General features: G+C 31.8%; 2 protein-coding genes across 2 annotated transcripts; one reads left to right on the top strand and one right to left on the bottom strand.

Moving 5' to 3' along the window:
• Positions 1 to 5,039: 5,039 nt before the first annotated feature.
• LOC144566890 (uncharacterized) lies at positions 5,040 to 6,885 on the bottom strand. The gene is made up of 3 exons (XM_078316930.1): positions 6,750 to 6,885; positions 6,526 to 6,651; positions 5,040 to 5,373 (listed from the first exon to the last, which is right to left on the bottom strand). The coding sequence occupies exons 1-3, from the start codon at positions 6,783 to 6,785 to the stop codon at positions 5,194 to 5,196; spliced, it is 342 nt and encodes a 113-aa protein (XP_078173056.1). The 5' UTR covers positions 6,786 to 6,885; the 3' UTR covers positions 5,040 to 5,193.
• Positions 6,886 to 14,528: 7,643 nt separating this feature from the next.
• On the top strand, positions 14,529 to 17,109 carry LOC144566364 (BAG family molecular chaperone regulator 1-like). Its single transcript, XM_078316382.1, has 2 exons — positions 14,529 to 14,949; positions 16,638 to 17,109. The coding sequence occupies exons 1-2, from the start codon at positions 14,688 to 14,690 to the stop codon at positions 16,871 to 16,873; spliced, it is 498 nt and encodes a 165-aa protein (XP_078172508.1). The 5' UTR covers positions 14,529 to 14,687; the 3' UTR covers positions 16,874 to 17,109.
• Positions 17,110 to 20,781: the final 3,672 nt, after the last annotated feature.

Below are 20,781 nucleotides of genomic sequence, written 5' to 3'. Positions count from 1 at the left end.
AGAAAAGAATCACCGATTCTCTTGAATCGATTCGCTTCCTTCACAAAAAATAGGGGAACCTCAATGAAAAGGAGAATTGGAAGAAGTTATACCTGATATTACCAGATCGACGGTGAAGAAGCGGAGTTAGTGTAATCCCTGCGGCGATGAAAAGCAGAGAAAACAAAAGGAGATGAAGGTAGAGCAGCAGATGGATGACGATGGTCGAGATTGCAGAGTATCAACGGGTTCGCCAATTCGGCCGCGACGATTCATCTGCTTTCCGATAAGAAAGAGAGAGAAATTCAAAAAAGGAAATCTGATCGGAAATTTGAAAAATAAAATTCGGAAGGTTCGGTCGTTTGGGATATGTTTAAATACAAGTTAAACCGTTAGAAAGTGAAAACCGGATAACGCTGTGGACAGATAGTGGATAAAACTCAGTAGACAGAAACATTTTCTCATTAATTAAAGCAGAAAGGTAGAAGAGGAAATAATATAGTAAAAAATTAGAAAAGTACCTTAATTATGATGTAAACAGAGTAACGGACAGAAGTTCCCTAACTCATCCAAACCTTATTTATTCATGTCTTAAATGTTTCACATTATTAGAAACCGGGAAAGCCATTTAAAAGGCTTGATAAAGAGAAATCCAGCACAAGGTTCCAATGTGGGAATAAACGTCCGGAACAATGTACACTTACATAGGGAGAAGAGTATATTTTAGGTACAGTGTACCGAATCTTTAGTGTATCAATATGACATGTCAATATACTATTCTATCAAGAATTTTGAATTGGATGTTATGATTGGTAGAAGAATGAAAAATAAGAATAAAAAATAACTTTTTTATCTTTCGTGAGAGTGAGCAAAAAATAGTTATCCCTTTATTTTTGTATCTCATCTTCCTACTAGAGTGATTAGGTACAGTTCAAGGATTCATTTTATTCAAGTGTCATGTAATTTTTTTATTATATCTAAAATATTCAGACTTAAAATTTACACTCCGATTCAAAGGTGACAAATTTTGCTAAAATTAACGTGACACTCTCCTTCGAACGAACAATACTCACTCCTCTCTACTCCTCTTTGATTCTCCTCTTCTGAAGCATGTGAGCTTGTCTGGTTAGTCATGATTTCGCAAGCTCTCACATCTGTACAGTAAATTTATCGTTTCTCTTCCTCTGCGTCTCCCATATGGAGTACACCCTTATAGCATCCTCCCGTTGATCTTGGTTTAGGGGTGGAAACAGTATGGATAATATTCGATCCGTATTCAAAAACTTAGATGTGGATATTCGATATCTGAATATCTGTGTGGATAAGGATACTGATATGATTTTATGTTTCAATAATCCGTATTTGAATAATAGAGATATACTATATATTTAATATATATTATGAAAAATTTATGTTATTCACCATTTTAATTAGATAAATATTACAAATATTATTTTTTTTAATATTTTTTATATTATTTTAATAAATATCTGATTCGGACTGTTATCTGTATCTGTATTCGTATCAGTTAGATATCCTCTCCGTATCCGGTATCTAAAAAATAAAAAAAATAAATATGGATAAGGATATGATTTTATCACTATCAGTTTGCATCCGCTCTGTTTCTGTCCCTGTCTTGGTTGAAGTAAGATCGGGTAGCCGGACATATCCAAATTTGGATTCAAAATTCAATGAATACTTGCTTGTATATAAATTTGGACACTAGAGGATCTGGATATGGTTCAAGCACACACACTGATAAAAATAAATAGGTATATACTCAATTTTAAAAATTCGGATATTTTTTTTCTTTAGAAATTTAAATTTATTGCAACCTGTTAATTAACGGATAGAACTTACAAATTATTCCGTTAATCTTCGTGCGGAAACGGATGTTGTGAGTGTAGCAGTATCACTGGTTCTGCAAGAAATCACAAACCGAAGCCGGTCGGAAGCCTTGCGTTTTCCACGACCTAAAACCTTCTAGTATTAACAGAGTGTTTTCCTCTCTTTCTTGACAGTCTCTATTTCGGATTTTTATTTTAGAGAGAGAGAGAATGATATGCATGATTTATATAAAATCAATGCACATTTTCTTAATGGGTTGGCATCTATTCATAACGGGTTGAATTTTAAATTTGAGTTTCCCATAACCGGCGTAGCATTTAATAAATCTAACATAACAAAACTACAGCGTGGAGATTTAATATGGTCAAATTTCAGTGGTGGTTTAGATTTAGAACAATAATTTGGAGAAGCGCATGAGTCTGGTGTGGCCGTTTGGGTTCCTATGGGCTTGTTTTGAAAAAAAATCAAATAATTTTATTGTTTATATTTATGCTTTTATATTTGTTCAATTTCAATATGTGGTTTATTGTGATTTGGTTTTAAACTTTATGTATATGTATATACCAGTGTTGTAAATAACGGTATGCGGTTATCGGACGGACAAGGTACCGCCAAGTAATTAATCGGGAATAATTGAAAATAATCGATCATAATTGAAAATAATCGATCATAATTAAAAATAATAGACCAATTAGTCGGAAAAATTCATGACGGTTTGGTTGCCGCCAACGACTAAATGACCGATTAATCGGACTAAACGGACATTTTTTTACAACACTGGTATATACAAATTTATTTAGCAAGAACTTTGTTGATATATTTATTCAAATGATTCAGTTTATATCTGTGCCAAAAAAAAATATTTTTTCACTAATTTCAGTTTATTTTAAATCACGAACATATCATTGAACATCTTTAATTGCTATAGAGATCATATTTATCATCTTGCTTACAATCTTTATGATATCCATCAATTTTTAATTATCCATTTTTCTTTCTCTCGAAAGTATTGCACGGTGGGTTTTTTTTTTTTTTTTTTTTTTTTCAATTTGGACATGTTAATTTCTTACGAAAACTTCAGGAGTCAGTTTGTTCCTCTTAATAATATATATTTTTGTTAATTATCTGTCGTCAATTCATCATAGAAAAAGATAATTAACCTAAGCAAAGCTAAATGATAAATAATTATTAATTAATGGTAGTCGTACTCGTAGTAGAAGACTAGGAGGCTCTAGCACACATTATAAGGGTAATGATTTTAACAGATCAGTATTGGCTTCATGCAGCGCACGGACTATAGTAACAAAACATCGCTGTACGTATATAGTTAATGCGCTGCATGAAGTCAAAAACGCTCTGTTAAAATATTTACCCCATTATAGTGCTCAAACACCATGCGATAAGCGGTTTTGTTTTTCTATCCTTTCCAAATTTTGATACACCAGCTGCCGTTGCATCACATGAAGATCCAACGAACTCGATACGATGAACAATCGAGGGTCAATTCCAAAAAATTGTACTTTTTAGTTTTTATACATAAATATGAGTACATTTTAGACTTCGAAAATAAAAATATATTTTAGAAAAAAAATTAACTTTCAAATTTTAATAAATATTAACATTTAAAAAATATGTATACATTTTTATATCCGAACACATAATAATGTAATTAATTATATATTAAATCCAATACTTATTATTAAAAAATAAATTAATTTTAGCTAAATGATCAAATTTAATCATAATTAATGATTGATTCAATTATAAAAAGTACTTTGTATTGACATGTTTAGAATTTCAATTTCTTTTGGTTTTATTGTACTTTGCAGATCTATTTCATTCGAAAACTTAATTACCGTGATGATACGAAACGTCTCTTTCTGTGTCCCTTACGGGTGTAAACGGATCGGATATTATCTGATTTTGTTCGGATTCAAATCCGAAAAATTACTTAAATTATTTGATCCGTATCCGTATTCGTATCCGAAAAATTATAGCGGATAAAGATACGGTAAGATTTTTAACTATTCATAACTATTCATATCCGACCGTCTATAACAAATATACTATATGTTCTTAAATTGATTTATTAAATTGCATATTTATACCAATAATTTATTAAACTACATATACATATATATTTTGATGAACAATATAACACTGTGACATGATTAGTAACGAATATTTTGATAATATAATATATATTTTGTAACCAACAAAGTTATTATGAAAAATATTAGATATAATTTATGAATGAAAAAATTATATTTAGATGTTATATTCATATCCGATCCGTATCCGATCCGTATCCGTAGCATTTAATATCCGATCCGTATCCGAGACTATTCGTATTCGTATCCGTATCCGAAAAATTATAACGGATAAATATACGATTTGACCACTATCTGATCCGTATCAGACCGTTTACACCCCTGATTAAAAAAAAAAAGGTTTATTACACCAATCAAACTGCTAATGCTAAAAAGATGAACAACAACAAAAGAAACACCCACATAAATTCTGCAGTATCATCACATCGAGCCCATTGTACCATCTAGAATCCAACCTGGTAAAACACCTCTGGATAATCACAGTTAGCAAAACCTTAAACTACAATTCCTCACGTTGAATGCAGGGTTGGATTTAAGGGGGGCTTAGGGACAGCCAAGTAACCCTGTAGTTCAAAATAATTATAAACTTTTTATGTAATTTTTTTTTTAATTTTATAGAATTTTACCATCTATTAGGGAAACATTTGTTAAATTAAAGCAACAAATATGAGTCACTCTATAACATATCTTGTCAAATAGGAAGCAAATCTACTGCGATTCCAAAGGATTGCAGGTTCTGCGATTCCAATCTCAACGATTCATTTAATGGAATGCACGAATCTCGAAAGAAGTTAGTTTTTGTATTCGAATCTCAAAACATATGAATGGTTGGAATTAGAATTGTAGGGATCCTGCGATCCTTTGGAATCGCAGCAGATTTATTTCCTGTCAAATAGACCCCGCTACAGTAAATTTCTGGTTCCTCCACAGTTGAATGATTCTTCGGATCGATAGGCTACTATTTAGTTCTCTTCCTCATTATCCCAAATGTTTAAATAAAAAGAGCATCTGCAATGCCTGATATTTGTAGCTTCAGTAGGCATCAAAGCAGGAGCAGATCACAAAAAGGGGCAATGAGAAAGGCAGGCACAATGGATGGCCAGAGCTTAAATTTAAAATCAAATGCAACAAAAAAACTTAACTGGCACATCCATTACAGCAACAAGAACTTACAGAAGAATGATGAGCACCAATTGCATCTGCTTTAATCTCCAAATTTACATACAGTAGTTACTTCACATTGGTTAAAAGAACATTATGATTTCTCAAAAAGATTTTCTAAATATAGATTTAAGATGTATCTGCCTGTAGACAGTACATCAAGCCTTTTCTCACTTGGCTCGTACTTCCCCTTGCGAAGCTGGTACCGATGGGTTACCCCTTTAACTGTGTAAGTCTGGCCTTCTATCGTGATGCTTTCTCCACAATGAATATTCTGCTTTTAAAAAAAATTATATATATTACTAAACTTGAAAACAACAATGGTTTGTGTTTTCGACCCTGAAGTGTCAAATTCATTTTTGGTCCTCACACTGTTTGCACATGTTTTTTGGATCTCTTTATCAGATACCAATTTGCATTTAATTTCCGCATTTAAATTATAAATTATAAATCGGTGAGCCTAATTTAATTTGATTTCCTAATTTGGTCTTTTGTAGTATTTCGGTTTTTTTATCATATTTTCTTATTTAAGAAAGGAAGAAAATCTTACTTGGTGCTAATACGGACATAAATACTCCTCTACTAGAATTTTTAATTTAAAAAGGTAACTTGTTCAATGATACCAAAACACAGATTGTGTCTGTTGTTTTGTTTAGAAATGTCAAGGTATGCACCAAAACAGTTCAAAATTGTCTACAACACAATTTTAAGACTAGAGAATTTGTATAGCAAACTGTATGATGCCAATCACAATTTGTGCAATTCAATTAAATTTATATTCAAAACCTTCAAAATCTTATTTATCATTATTTTTTTATTTATGAAAGAGGTATCCCATTTTGGGATACCTGCATTCATTCAAACTTTTACACAAAACCCATTGAAACTTACAGCCCGGTTATACTGAATTTTTTTGAAATAAATTAATAACTAAATGGTAATAGACAGTATGATCTTAAATTCCTAATTTATAGAAAATTAAACAAAGAAACAGGCGACTAAATCATTTACTGAAATGAGTGCAGTGCATGTCTGATCTGACTGGTACATACTGGTATATCTTAACCAGGCCTGATCAGTCTGGTAGCATAATTCAATTTCTTCCCTCTCGGGGGCACAAAGAACAACATGGGATTTTTTTCCTAAGAAAAATAGATCCACAATACTAGTAGCAACGCACGGGCACGATATTAGTAGCAAATTAAACAAAGAAACAGGCAACTAAATCATTTACTGAAATGAGTGCAGCGCATGTCTGATCTGACTGGTACATACTGGTATATCTAAACCAGGCCTGATCAGTCTGGTAGCAGAAATCAATTTCTTCCCTCTTGGGAGCACAAAGGTAATTGAACAACATGGGATCTTTTTCCGAAGAAATTTAGAATTGCAAGGCGAAAAAAAGGAAAAGAAAAGAAAGACATACATTTGGGAAGCTACGGATGCCAAGGTTCTTTGTTGGTGGCGTAACATCAACAACGATAAAAGGGTGAATATCTCGATCTCTGTTCCTTTCTTTCTTTCTGCATTCTATCCGGTAGTTAAAACGTGGCTGTGGTGAAAAACAAAGGATCAATTAAAATTAGCATTGAATGAAACAAAGACGAAACATGAGTTAGTATATGCGATAAAGGGAAGAGAGTGTGGCACCTTGCGGCAAGAGAATTGAGCGGAAGCCATGGCCATTTCTTGGAAGATAGAAAGAAGCAAAACAGTGATTTTCTTTTCTAATTTGTGGTGGTGGAGAAGAAAGGGAATCTGCAGGACTAGGAGGGAACACAAATTGGCAGATCAGTTATCTGTGATGGATTCCCAATGTGACTCTGTGTAACAGGTTACTGATACTTATGCGGTTATGCCTAATTGCCTATAGTGACAAATTAGTAATTCGGGTTCGGTTCGGTGGAGTAAAAGTTTCGTGATTCGGAAATAATTCGGATATAATTCAAGTAATTCTTGTGAAAAAAAAATATGTATATGTACTTATTTTAATTTTTTTTATTTTCAACTTTTAAAATAAAATTTGGAGGAAAAAAAAAAGTTTGAGAAGCGTCCAAAAATTTAGAATATACATATAATATTATTTTCTTTTCTTATGTATGAATTAAAAATTTGATTTAAGGTGGTTGTCACGTGGTGGGGTCCACTTATCCTTTCAAAATTTAAAAACTGTGCCTCAGTTTCATTCCCGTGGTAGAGTTTTGTCATGCGAATTTCACGGGAGCAACAAAATTATACAGAGCGGAGAATTTTTTGAATTAAGTGCTAATAATTCGTAAAAAATGTATTATTTGCAATTTATTTGCGAATAAATCGGTAAAAATTTAGTCAACCGTTTTATTTTCTATAGTAATCTCTAAAAAAACGCGAATCATATTACTTATGCCTACATGGCTATATGCTTTAGTTAGAGAAGACGCCACATCGAATCTCAGTTTTTGTAAGATTTTGGGCTGTACCAGCCAGCCCAATTGATCTCGGTTCGCTAATTTCCCATTTCCGAGCCTGGGCTTTTTAAGCTGACATATTTTTTTTTGAAAGAAAGGCCTAAATGACCCATTTCATTATTTTTTTTTTAGAAACCATAAATAAAAATATATATTTTATCAAACCAATTTAATTACTTTGGTTTTTACAAAAATCATGAGGACCAAGATGTCATTTCGGTCCGAAGTATTTTTTTTTTGGGACCGAATTATCATTTTACTCCGAACCATTTTCACAGATTTCGAACAAAATGTTGTAAAACTTTTGAATATACCTCGGACTGAATTGTCATTTCAGTCTCGAAAAAAAAGTTAGGACCAAAATAGCATTTCAGTTCTTATAGTTTTTGTAAAAAAAAAATTATGTTGGTTTCATAATTTTTTTTTAATTATGGTTTATAAAAAAAATGCATTTCATTGCTGAAAGAAAAGAAACACTTGAAAACATCCGACATTACAACATCTGTAATCTTTTTTCCTTTTCCTTCTTTTTTTTTGTCGCAGTATTCCATTTTGTTAATAGGCGTGATTTTTTTCAAAATACAATATATCTTGTGATCCCGTTATCTTTAGCCTTCATTTTAGATACTATTTGCAAACTGATCAAAGGAAAGAACATACCAAATCAATTTGTTTACGTCATCAAAAACTTATTTCTGCATAATGTCAACGATTGATATGATGTTAGATTAGATATACTGAAGAAAATCTTACTTAGTGCTAATACGGACATAAACACACCTCTACTATAATTTTTAAGTTAAAAAGGTAGCTTGTTCAATGATACTTAATCATTAAAAAACATAAGTAGAAAGTATTAGGTTTCTGGGCTCTAATAATGTATTCAGTCTAAAGTATTGTCAATCCTAAGGCCCAAACAAATGGCCACTCATACTCTCAAGTTCAAACTCACATCCGAAGTCCGAACAAATGAAGGGGCAATCTTTTTTTTTTGAAGGTTAGCGGCATAAACTGGCTAACGTTTGTATTGATAAAAAAGATATTATAATTTACATGGTCCTATTATATTAAACTAATTACATTTCACCCCCTATGTGTTATCCCTCTCCTATCACATGTCCTTCTATATGCTCATCCTATGCATGGAGATTCCAGTTATGGATATCCACAAATGCGTCCTTCATCAAAAGAGAGGCCGGTTTCGTAATTCCAGAGAAGGTTCGTCTGTTCCTTTCTTTCCATAGTGCCCACACACCTGCCGCCCAAGTTGTGTCCCATAGCACCCTTGCTTGCTTGGTTCGCCCCATGCGACCTTTCAACCAGGCAGCGCAGATGTTCTCCGCTTGGTATCCTTGCAAATTCATTCGGATGTTGATATTATGCCAAAATTCCCTTGGATAGCTGCATTCCCATAGAATATGGTCTCGTGTTTCCAACTCACTGCTGCTACAGAATTTGCAACCTGTGTCTACCGGGCATCCTCTCACGTGGAGTATCTCCTGTGTGAGTAGTTTGTTATCCATAAGAAGCCAAATAAAGATCTTTACCTTTATTGGTATTTTTAGTTTCCACAGCATCCGATGGTGTTCTGATATCATTCCTGTATCGTGCATCATTCTGTAAGCCGATGAGCATGAAAAGAGGCCATTTGCATTCCATCTCCACTTCACATCCCCCTCATCTATTTTCACTGAGCATGCGTAAAATGGTAGAAGTAGTTCCAAGTCCTTAAGAAAGAAGCTGGTTTGGGCAGTTGTTTGCCAGTTATTTGGGTTTGACACCCTATGTATGAGTCTCATTGTCTCTGCCCATTGTTCTTCTGGATATCGCTGCATCCGCCAGAGAATGAAGGGGCAATCATATCCAAAAATAAATGATCCATTCATGCTAAGATTTTAGAGGGTGTTCGACAATGAGGCTTAGAGCCTTGCAGGTAGGGGTGCAAACGGATCAAATAATATTCGACTGTATTTGAATCTGTATCTGAAAATTTGATATGGATATCTGATATCTGAATACCTATGCGAATATGAATACAAGTATGATTTTGAATTTTAATTATTTGTATTTGAATAGTAGATATATACCCATATAGTTTAATATATATTACGAAAATATTTATGTATATATCTACGGATATCCGATATCCGATATCCAATATGTATCCGTCTAATATTCGATCCGTATCAATATTCATATCCGAAAAATAAAAATGGATACAGATATGGTTTTATCACTATCCGATCCGTATCAATATTCATATCCGAAAAATAAAAATGGATACGGATATGGTTTTATCACTATCCGATCTGTATCTAATCCTTTTGCACCCCTACTTTCAGCTTAAGAGTTTAAGCTGCGCTAAGGAGGAGTTGTTCAGCTGATTTTGGCTTAGAGCAATGAAACTTAGAGTGTATAAAGATGCTAAGGAGGAGCTGTAAGGAGACACTGTGCCTTAAGCTTGATTTTTTATCAACTTAAGAATTTGCTTTAAAGAATCTTAAGAAATGTGCTCCAAACCTATCTAAGACACAATTGTTCGACCAACTTAAGCAGCTAAGGAAGCTAAAACCTTGCTGCCGAACACCCACTTAAGAAATAGAGGATTCTCCTTTTCTCTTTTTCTTTTAAAAAACAGTAGACAATGAAATCCGCTATTAAAAAAAAGTGGGTCTAAACAACAAATAAATCTTTTACATAAACAAATAGTTGCTCTATATAAATTGATCTATTTTTACCAAATCGTAACAAATGATATGTACGAATGAGTACATTTCATACCGAAATCAAACATGTTTCATTCGCGAATTAAACTACTATAATCCTAAATTACATGACACAAGTTCGACGTGTTGAGACCAAATAAACTAAAGTTGAACAATATAGAGTAGAACTAGGGTGTTCTTAAGTTTTTCAAGTCTCTCGATGAATTCAAGTCTAAAATCTATTAAATCAGTTTTAAATAACGATTTTGAACCGTTGAAACCCGCATACTTTACGAGTAATGCGTCTGCGTGTGAAAATTTTAAACATTCAAATTAATTTAGTATAAAGTCAAGCAGTCAAAATTAGAAAGTTAATAAATTAATTTTAATGCATTCATTTTTTGAATATTTTTTAACCACTTCACTCTGTGCAAAATTAATTTAAAATTTTAAAATTTTTACATACAGACACATCACTTGTAAGGTAGGCGGATTTCAACGATCCAGATTCATCGTTTGAGACCGATTCAATAAATGTTAGATTTGAGTTCACCAAAAAACTTGATAAACTTAAAAACACCATAGTTCTACTCAACAATACAAGTTTGACATGAATCCGAATAACGCTTCGTATGAAAACCCTTCGGAGGCCTAACAGACTTCATATATCTAAAAGTTAAATTAATGGACCTCAAGTCATGATAAATTGGATACATGATCAAGATTCAAGACCGAGTAATACAAACTCAACCAAAAATCATATACCAAAATCCCATACCAAACCATAGGGACGGACTCAACATGTAACGGGGGACAACCGTTTCTCTCTGGATTTTGCGTTTTAGTGATGATTTATTAGTACTGATCGATTTTGCTCTCTCTGAATTTTTTTTTGTCCTCCTCTAAATGTTTGTTTTGTAATTCGAGTTAAATTTAGTATTAAAATCAAAATAAATTTCTTGAATTATGATTGGTAATTAGAATTATAAGTTAAAACATCAAAAATTACAAGTTAGAATATTGAAAAATATAAGTCAAAGCATTATTTTTTTTATCGAGTACCCAATTAGTTAATGAGTTTAAATCTGATTAGCTATTTAAACCCAATTCAATATTTTCCGTGATGAAAATTCTAAACCATATACCAAATCATATGCCAAACGATTATAGCAAGCTGAAAACTTCTGGTTGAATGCACATAACTCTTTCAACCATATATACATGTCAATTAATCTCGACTTTAATTTAACTCATTAAACAATGATTGGTTAATATCGTGTCTTAGATCTTGAATTGACTCCATTGAGCACATAATCTAATGTCAATCTCAAATATTGACTTGACCATGTATAAATCAAATACATACTCGATTTAATTTCGTTTAGTACCTTGTCTGTTCATAACTTAAATATAAATCATATTAAACCAAATCAAATCAGATATCATGCATATGAGCTAAATGCCTTGCGAGGCTGAATTAGCAGTCAAGCCGATCCGATTAATAAATCATTAAATCCAAAAATTAACAAAGTGAATGTCTAGTTCTGTTTGATAGCATTGGTTAATAATTCATATATAAATTAATTGTGCAATTTTAGATATGAGATCCAATATAATCCTAGAGTAGAACTAGGATGTTCCTAAGTTCATCAAGTCTCTTTCTGAGCTCAACTCTAAAACCCGTTGAATTGACTTGAAATTTCTCATCCGAACCGTTGAAACCCGTCTACCTTACGAGTGATGCATCTACATGTATTTTTTTAAAACTTGCGAATTACTTTAACATAAAGGCAGGCGGTCAAAATTTGAAGGTTTATAAATTAATTTTAATGCATTTATATTTTTAACATCTTTTGACAACTTGACTCTATACAAAATTAATTCAAAAGTTAAATTTTTTGGTATGTAGACTTATCACTTGTAAGGTAGATGGATTCTAACAGTTCAGATTCATCATTTAAAGTCAATCTGATAGATTTTAAAATTAAATTCACACAGAGACTTGATAAACTTAGGAACACCCTAGTTCTACTCATAATCCTATAGCACATATCTTATTATCTATTGTATCTGATATAGATCATTATATATTTTTCACAGTCATAAATAATGATAACTTCTTAGTTGTAATTGTTTAATACTAAATCACCTATTGAAAATTACTCTTTGATTTAGTAACTAAAATAATATTCTCCGTATGAAAAATTATATATATATTTCAAAACTAGAGCTAAAAAATTCATAATTATATATATTTAAACTGAGAAACTCCACCTATCTTTATCAGAATAAAAAACACTATCAAAGCCAACCTAATAAAGTAATAATACAAGTGCTAAATCACAATTAACGCAAAGTGATATGCATCATCAGCAAACCAAGTCCATGTTTAGAGCCTAAAATCCCTTTGTTGCTACTCAAACCCAAGGCCCCAAGTCCCCACCTCTCCTTTCCCTTATTAGGACCAGAAAACCAACCATTATAAAAAATGGAAGTCGCCAATTCCATGAACAACTACGTACCAACCGTGATTATAATAAATCACACATGATTGGCTCTAACCGACCTCCAAAGCCATCATGTTGCCTCGTCATCACCTGTTTTCAAAGGTCTCATCCGAATACAAACACCTTATTGGGTCGGATCCTGTAATGGATTTAAATTATCGGGGTTCAACTCTACAATCAAATTAGGGATATAAAACTTCTATTTTGTAACTAAATGACATACACTGGTCAGGTTACCCAATTTGTTTAATAACCATTAACACCTTGTTTGGATGGATAGTAGAGGAAGGGAGGGAAAAGAAAGAAAATAATTCATTGAATCGTGTTTGGTTGACAAAATTATGTCGGAGGTGAAGGGTACAAGAGATGAAAGGTTTAACCTTGTGTCATTGTAATCAATAGAATCGATTTCTCTTTCAATTTGAGGTGTAACGGATGAAAATAAATTTTGTTGCAAATATTTTTAGAAAAAATAACACAAATGCTCAACTCTATATCTTACCTATATAATTCTCATACAAATTTTTTGTCACAATTCTACAACAGCCACCTAATTTTTCATTAACCTTCTAAATTTTAATCAACCAAACAAAAAATAAGACAAAAAGAAAAATCATCCAAATACAAAGAGGTTAAATATGTTAATATTCATTTATGTTCCATTCTATTCTCTTTTATTCTTCACGTCCCTTTTCTTCCTCTACTCGTCATCCAAACAAGATGTAACTTTACATATTTATCCCTAATTTACTAAATTGGTTAACTAAGTTTAAAATTGGACATTTTCTAATGAAAAAAAAAATGTTATGCTTATGCACAAATCCATAATCTGAATCCTCAATAAATAGAACTGGGTATAGAATTAAAATCCGATACATTGTCCAACCCGACCCGATCCGATATCCTCCCTGCAAGGCTGCACCTCATGTTTATTCTCTCACTAAATCCACACAACCGACCCCACCATGTGCAACCTCAGGGTTCCCTTAAAGAAGCCACAAAAAACTCCACCGGCACCAAGTATTAATTAATTTCCACTCTAGTCCAATGTCTTTCCCCTCTTTAGCAAACAAAGCTCCCCAAAGCCTTAAACCACCTCTATTCTTTTTAGGAAGTTGAACTAGAAAATTGTTAATTGCACTTAGACTACCACTCTGCTAGCTACTCTCTATGAATTTAATGCTGGGTTTCTTTCTTATTTAATTTCTTGGCTTTTCTTGGCATTGTGTTAAGATATAATTAATGAGCTAAATCCAAAAACAAAGTTCTGTATATATGCATTTAATTTTTTTTTTTATCTTAATGTTGTTATTTCTCTCTTACTTAGTTATAGCATCATTGTATTGTGATAGCACACTTGTATAAATTACTTGTGTATTTATTTGAAACAAAATTGCTAATTAAAAAATTTATACAAACTAAACTCTATCCAGATATATGACAGTGAGAAATATAACATTATTGCAATCCTTCTAAAAATATACAAGTTGGAATAAACTTATAGTTAGCGTATCATGATTACAAGACTAATTTCTCAATTACCATTTAAATAAATTAGTTTATTAATAATCATGGCACCTATTTATTTATTACATCTAATTAGAGGATGTAAATAAAAGATAGTTTTGTATAGAATTGCAAACTATGTACCTTAATTAGGTATAATTCACACATTTAATGTGGACTAAGTTCACCTAAAAATTCAATCAACAAAAAAGCCTCCTATTAGTCTACATTCTTTATCCCTGTCCTGTTTGAGACAAAAGAACCGCATGCTCTCTAGTCTCTACGTGACAAGTTCTCTTTAAACAAGTGCACGCTTCTAAAGCGTGTCCCAACTCTCCATCTATAAATAAACGAACTCAAAGCCTCCAACCACCAATTGAAAGACAGAGAAAATTGAGAAAGTTAAAGTAAAGACTAAGAGAGATGAAAATGATCAAGTTGAAGTCAAAGAAATTGTTCAAGAGGAGCTCCAAGCAGAATGCAGGATCCAACGGTGCCTGTGGAGAATATGGTACTGGTACTGGTACCGGTACACAAACAGGAGAGATAGAATGGGAAGTACGGCCAGGAGGGATGCTGGTACAGAAGAGAGAGAACTCTAAAGGGGCCGGAGAAGTGATCACGGTACGAGTCTCGACTGGCTCTGCTTGGCATGATAGCTCCATCGGTGCCACCTCCACTTTTGGTAATTTTATTGCATTAATTGTTTTTTAGATTTTTTGTATTTTTCTTAATTAAAAGCGTTAGATTTTAGTGTTTAAAAAGTGTCATTTCTTTTAAGTTCAAGGTCCTGTTTGCTCAATAAGATAGTATATACTGTACCATGGCTAATCCAGTAAGAGATAATATGGGTCAATTCATTTTCAAAATTTTATGCTTAAACATGATTTTCTATATAGATTAGAGTAAAATGCTATGATTACAGTAAATTTTGACCTCTGTAATCACATGAAAATTATATATAATTGACCAGTATAACTTGAAAATCTTGGTCCGCCTCTGTACAGGCACAAACTTACATTGTGTTTCTTTTCCTTTTCATGTAATTCATGAAAATATTTCTTAATTTCTATAAACCAAACTTTGTTCCTCTAAGTGGTAGAAGTCAAATGCATGTCATAGAGCTTTACAAGTGAAAGAAATTTACAACTCTTTATAAAGTAGAAAAAAGAGATTTAATCTTACTAGTTCAAGAGGAGGGTTCAAATGCCTCCATGTTTTTGTGCCTCCATCATGCCTCCATCTTTCTTCATCATTTTCAAAGTTCAAATGGTCGATCCGAACCGCTCAACCTAACCTCCATACTAAAATATGTTTGGAGACCAAATTTTATATTTTTAGGAATTTTGTTACTATTTTTTTAGATAGGTACAAAAATACTGTTTTTAGATGGTTCAGATTTACTGATTTTGTACCTATCTAAAAAAATAGTAAAAAAATTCCTAAAAATATAAAATTTGGTCTCCAAACATATTTTAGTATGGAGGTTAGGTTGAGCGGTTCGGATCGATTGTTTGAACTTTGAAAATGATGGAGAGAGATGGAGGCATGATGGAGGCACAAAAACATGGAGGCATTTGAACCCTCCTCCTAGTTCAATATCATGCATCCTTTTAAATTGTAGGAGAAAAGGCAAGTAATTTATTGGATATTTGTCATAATTAGAATTACTTTTTCCCAACTGACCTCAATATATATATATATATATTCTAACATTATTTTCAATTGGCCCATGATGTTTTGATGATAGAGACTCGAGAGTTCCAACTTCTCCATTAAAACAAATTAAGTATTACACAAGAATAAGTAATGCTACAGGCCAGTAACTACCGCATATTGATATATATTATTAATTAAAATCAAGCGCCAATGAAATTTGTGTTAGTTGGCTACCTAGTACATTGTAGACTTATAATGGTACAGAAGTTCATGTTTTTAATTAAAACAAAAAAAAATACAATAGATTCCTTGAGAATAATATTAAATGTGCTACGCAGTTTCTAGGAAGATCACTATTCACTGCACTGCTTTTCTTTTCTATATAAAATTTAAATTTTAAAACATGTATTATTTCAGGACATATATATGTCGAAAGGACCACAGCTAATTTTTAAAACTAGTGCCATATAATAGTGCTACATTAAAATTGAACATACATATATATCTAAGAAAAGGAAGTAGTATTTTCATACTTCTCCCCATAAACATATATAATTTTTTTTTTGTGTATCTAAGAAAAGGAAGTAGTATTTTCATACTTCTCCCCATAAACATATATAATTTTTTTTTTGTTGATAAAAAAATTGGGTACTTCAATTTTCAAACTCAGTACATTTTTTTGTGTTACTTAGAATAATGTTTATTTTAATGCAGGGGAGTTAAAGGTGGTGCTATCAATGGTGACAGGTCTAGAGCCAAAAGAGCAGAGGCTTCTTTTTAAAGGGAAAGAGAGAGAGAATGAAGATTATCTCCACATGGTAGGAGTAAGAGACGGAGACAAGGTTCTATTACTAGAAGATCCAGAGCTTAAAGAGAGAAAACTAAAGGCTATGGCAGGAGTCCAAAAGCCCATGGGCTCAGGCCCATATAACACTCCCATTGAGGTCTAATTAGGGCCTTTTAGACTCTCTGATTTTGTGTGTGTTAGTACTAACAAGAAGAGATGGTATGGGCCAAAGGGCTCTTTTCTATATAAATTGCATAATTGGGCATGTGTGGTTAATCAAGCATGGTGTAGAATTTGAGTGTGGGGGAATATGCTTGAAATTTCATTCCCTTGTTTGTTTTTTGTAAGAGGAATGGAAGCTTTTAATGAATTTACTGCAATGGACAATTTGTTTGTTGTGCAAAGTCTTTGACTGTGAACTCCAACAATGAAAAGTAATTAGTATAATTTTTTTTTTCTTTTCATGCATTAGGCAAATTTGCCTACCAAAGAATCACATAACGTCTTCAGACTAGTGTTGTAAATAACGGCATGCGGTTATAGGATGGACAAGGTACCGTCAAGCGATTAATTGGAAATAATCTGTCATAATTGGAAATAATCGGTCGATTAGTCGGAAAAATTCATGACGATTTAATCACTGCCAACGACTAATCGACCGATTAATCAGCTTAAACGGATGTTTTTTACAACACTGCTTCAGACAATTGACAGTTTCAGATGAAAGCAAAGGAAAAAAAGATGAACATCTTTAAGGCCTATGAGGGTTCAAAGGACTGTTACTAAATAAGTAACCAAGAGTGGAAATTAAACTTATGGCCCATTTAATTTATAGATTATGATATAAGGTATAGTTTACCAAAATCTTTATTTGACGTAGGGGGCCAGTATTATTTGAGCTTTGAGATTCACACAAAACGTATTGCAACGGTTGAGATTTTCCAAAAAGTCACGCAAAATTTGAGATATCTCAGAGGATGTGAATTCTCACAACATGTGGTTCCTTTGCATTCTAACTTAATTCATGTTGTGTTGGTGGGATGCTAATTCAAATATTTCATAAAATATTTATTTTTCTCTCTTAATTTAAACAAACTACAAACTCGCAAGATAGGAAGAAATAAATATTCCAGGGACTTGATCTTGGTATAGCTCTAATTTCCTTTGAGAGATTCAAGAAAGATTTTTTTTTTCTTCTTCTTCTTGCTTTTAACTTTTATTTATTTTATTTTTTATTTTGTAGTACATATCCGCAAGAAAAGATTACTTCTGTTAAGAGCTTAGATTCAAAGAAGAAAAAATGATAATTGCTAAGTTGCTTGAAATCAGCTAGTAGAGAATTTTTTAGCAATTACAGAGGACACCGTTTCCGCGCATAAGGGGAAATTTTTTTTTTTTCTTTTTTCTTTTGAGAAGCATGATAGAAGCTATCAGCATTGGCATAAATGACAATTTCGCGTATACTCCTCAAACGTCTAAAATTCATAACATCATATTTACCTTTCAAAATTAAAAAAAAAATCACAAATTTATTCAAATTTATTGAGTTTTCTATCAAAAATCATTTCAAATTTATAAAATACTCATTTCATCCGTTATTAACAAATAAAAATATATGATTTGCTAAAAAAATGTTTGTCTTCTAACTGATTGCAAAGGGCAGAAATAAGAATAATGAATGGGGTCAATTTAACAGACTTCTAAATAGTTAGCTATAGAGACGCTAAAGCATTTTCAGACCTTAAAATCTATAGCGCTATCGTTGTTTTCAGCGCTATAGTTTTTTTTAGTCTTTTTGCGATGACGCGATAATCGCTATTTAGAATCTTGATTGAATCCCATATTTTTTTCCAAACTTTTTGTATTTATGTATGATATTTTATATAATTTAGAGTACAATGTCATAATGTTGTAAAATTGATCTTTATTCTTTGCAAAAAAAATTGTATATGATTGATCTCCATAGTTTTGAAAGTCCGGCTCTCACCTGGCTGGTTGATTTTGCTGACAAATTATTCATTTATCTACTTGTGATGCATACACAGTGTTATTGAGGCATACATTTGTGTGTGTTATAAGTAAAAAAATAATAATAATTTGCTTTCACAACTGACCAATTAAAAAACTGAACTAATATTTCTTTAAATATGCTACATATTATTTTTTATTTTTTTTATAAATGATAAAATGATCACTTTACAAATTTAAAATGAGTTTATAGAAAATTCATTATATTGATAATTTGTAAGTTTTTGAAATTTGGAAGGAAAAAAGATGTAATTTCGAGAGATTTTTAAAGATATATATGAAAAAGTTTCCAAACCGAAAAGATTATTAATGAAGAATATATTAGACTCGAAATTTTTTTCTATCATATTCATTTTACATTAGAGAAATATTTTGGTCCCTCAAGCCATCATATTTGAACGCACCCTCCAACTAGTTTAACAGAAAAAGACTTCCAATTTTGTCTAATTTTCATTTTCAACACTCATATTCAAACTTTTAAAGTTTTATTTATAATATTTTAAAATGCTACTTGCAAACATTTAAATCTTTATCTGCAAGCAACTAAATTCTAAATTTGTGTAGTTTTAACTCCTAACTACTTTTATCTTCAAGCAAAAAAAAAAATTCTTTTTACCTACTATTTTTTAATTTTCTTTGATTATTCTCGTCTATTTTCTCGATGATTTGTGATGAATTTTACGAATCTAAAAATAAAAGTGTTTTCTACTATATTTTCTCTTTTAGATAAGATCATGAAGAAATACTATTTGAGTTATTTTGAAGTCATTTTTTTAAAGTAAAGCCCAAGAGCACTTTAAATTTTTAAATTTTTAAATCTCAGTCTAGAACCATTTAAATCTCTGATGTCATCATTTAAATTATTATGTTCAAGCGTTTAAACCTCTGATGTCGATCATATAGTATTACACATTTAAACCTTTGTATGCAATTGTTAAAAGTAGTTGTGCCAAACATTTAAATAGTGCTCATGGGATTTACTTAAAAAAAAATGACTTGGAAAAAAAAACTCAAAAATATTTCATCATGGATCTCATTTGAAAAAGAAAATGAGAAAAAAACATTTGTATTTTTAGATTCGCAAAATTTATCACAGGTTATCAGAAAAATGGACGAGAATGATCAAAGAAAAAAAATAGTGAGTGAAATGAATCTTTCTTTTTTTTGACTTGAATACAAAAGTAGTAAGTTAAAACTACACAAATTTAGAATTTAGTTGCTTGTAGATAGAGGTTTAAATGTTTGTGAGTAGCATTTTACAATGTTATAAACAAAACTTTAAAAATTTGAATATGAACGCTGGAAATGAAAGTGCTCAAGTAATGTATGTAGATTGCATTTACAACTCTAATACAACTACTCGAGTGCTTAAAACACATTCAATTGGAGTGTTGTTTTAGGGTTGTAAATGCCCTATTATCTTGCCATCTGGAGACACTACTAGAGTACTCCAAACACCTTCAATTGGAGTGTTGTATTAGGGTTGTAAATGTCCTATTATCTTGCCCTAGAGTGCTCCAAACACTTTCAATTGGAGTGTTATATTAGGGTTGTAATGTAGGGATTTCATGACGCTTAAAGGGGTGAAAACAAAAATTTTGTATCCCTTTTAATCGTCTAAAATGGATCGTTTCTTTTATGCTAACTCTACTCAAGTATTTACAAGAATTTTGCATATAAGAATAACTACATTAATCTACATTTATGCAAATACATTTAAAATTCAAGATTAAGATTTAGACCTCATACCTTTCGTCAAATGTCAATTTGACGGTTAGAGAAAGTCGGGTTCTCTCTAGATCTCTTGAAAACATTCACACCTTCACCTCTAAGTGTTCATCGTGAACTAAACAATGATTAGTTTTAGATCTTGCTAGAGATCTACTAATCTATGCTCGTATAAAGTTAGTAACCCCTTGTTAGCCTCCGAAATTAATATCTTAATTAAATGACTAACCTAATTAATAAATCTAGAATAAATGCAAGAGAGGAGGGAGAGCATTTTTGCTCTTTTGTGTAGCTACCACAAAGTGAGGAGAGAGA

The sequence above is a fragment of the Carex rostrata genome, chromosome 15, assembly GCF_964058835.1.
Source record: "Carex rostrata chromosome 15, lpCarRost1.2, whole genome shotgun sequence".
In the NCBI taxonomy this organism is placed as follows: Eukaryota; Viridiplantae; Streptophyta; class Magnoliopsida; order Poales; family Cyperaceae; genus Carex; species Carex rostrata.
The sequence above is the reverse complement of the archived record's forward strand: the minus strand, read 5'-3'. Positions and strand labels throughout refer to the sequence as shown.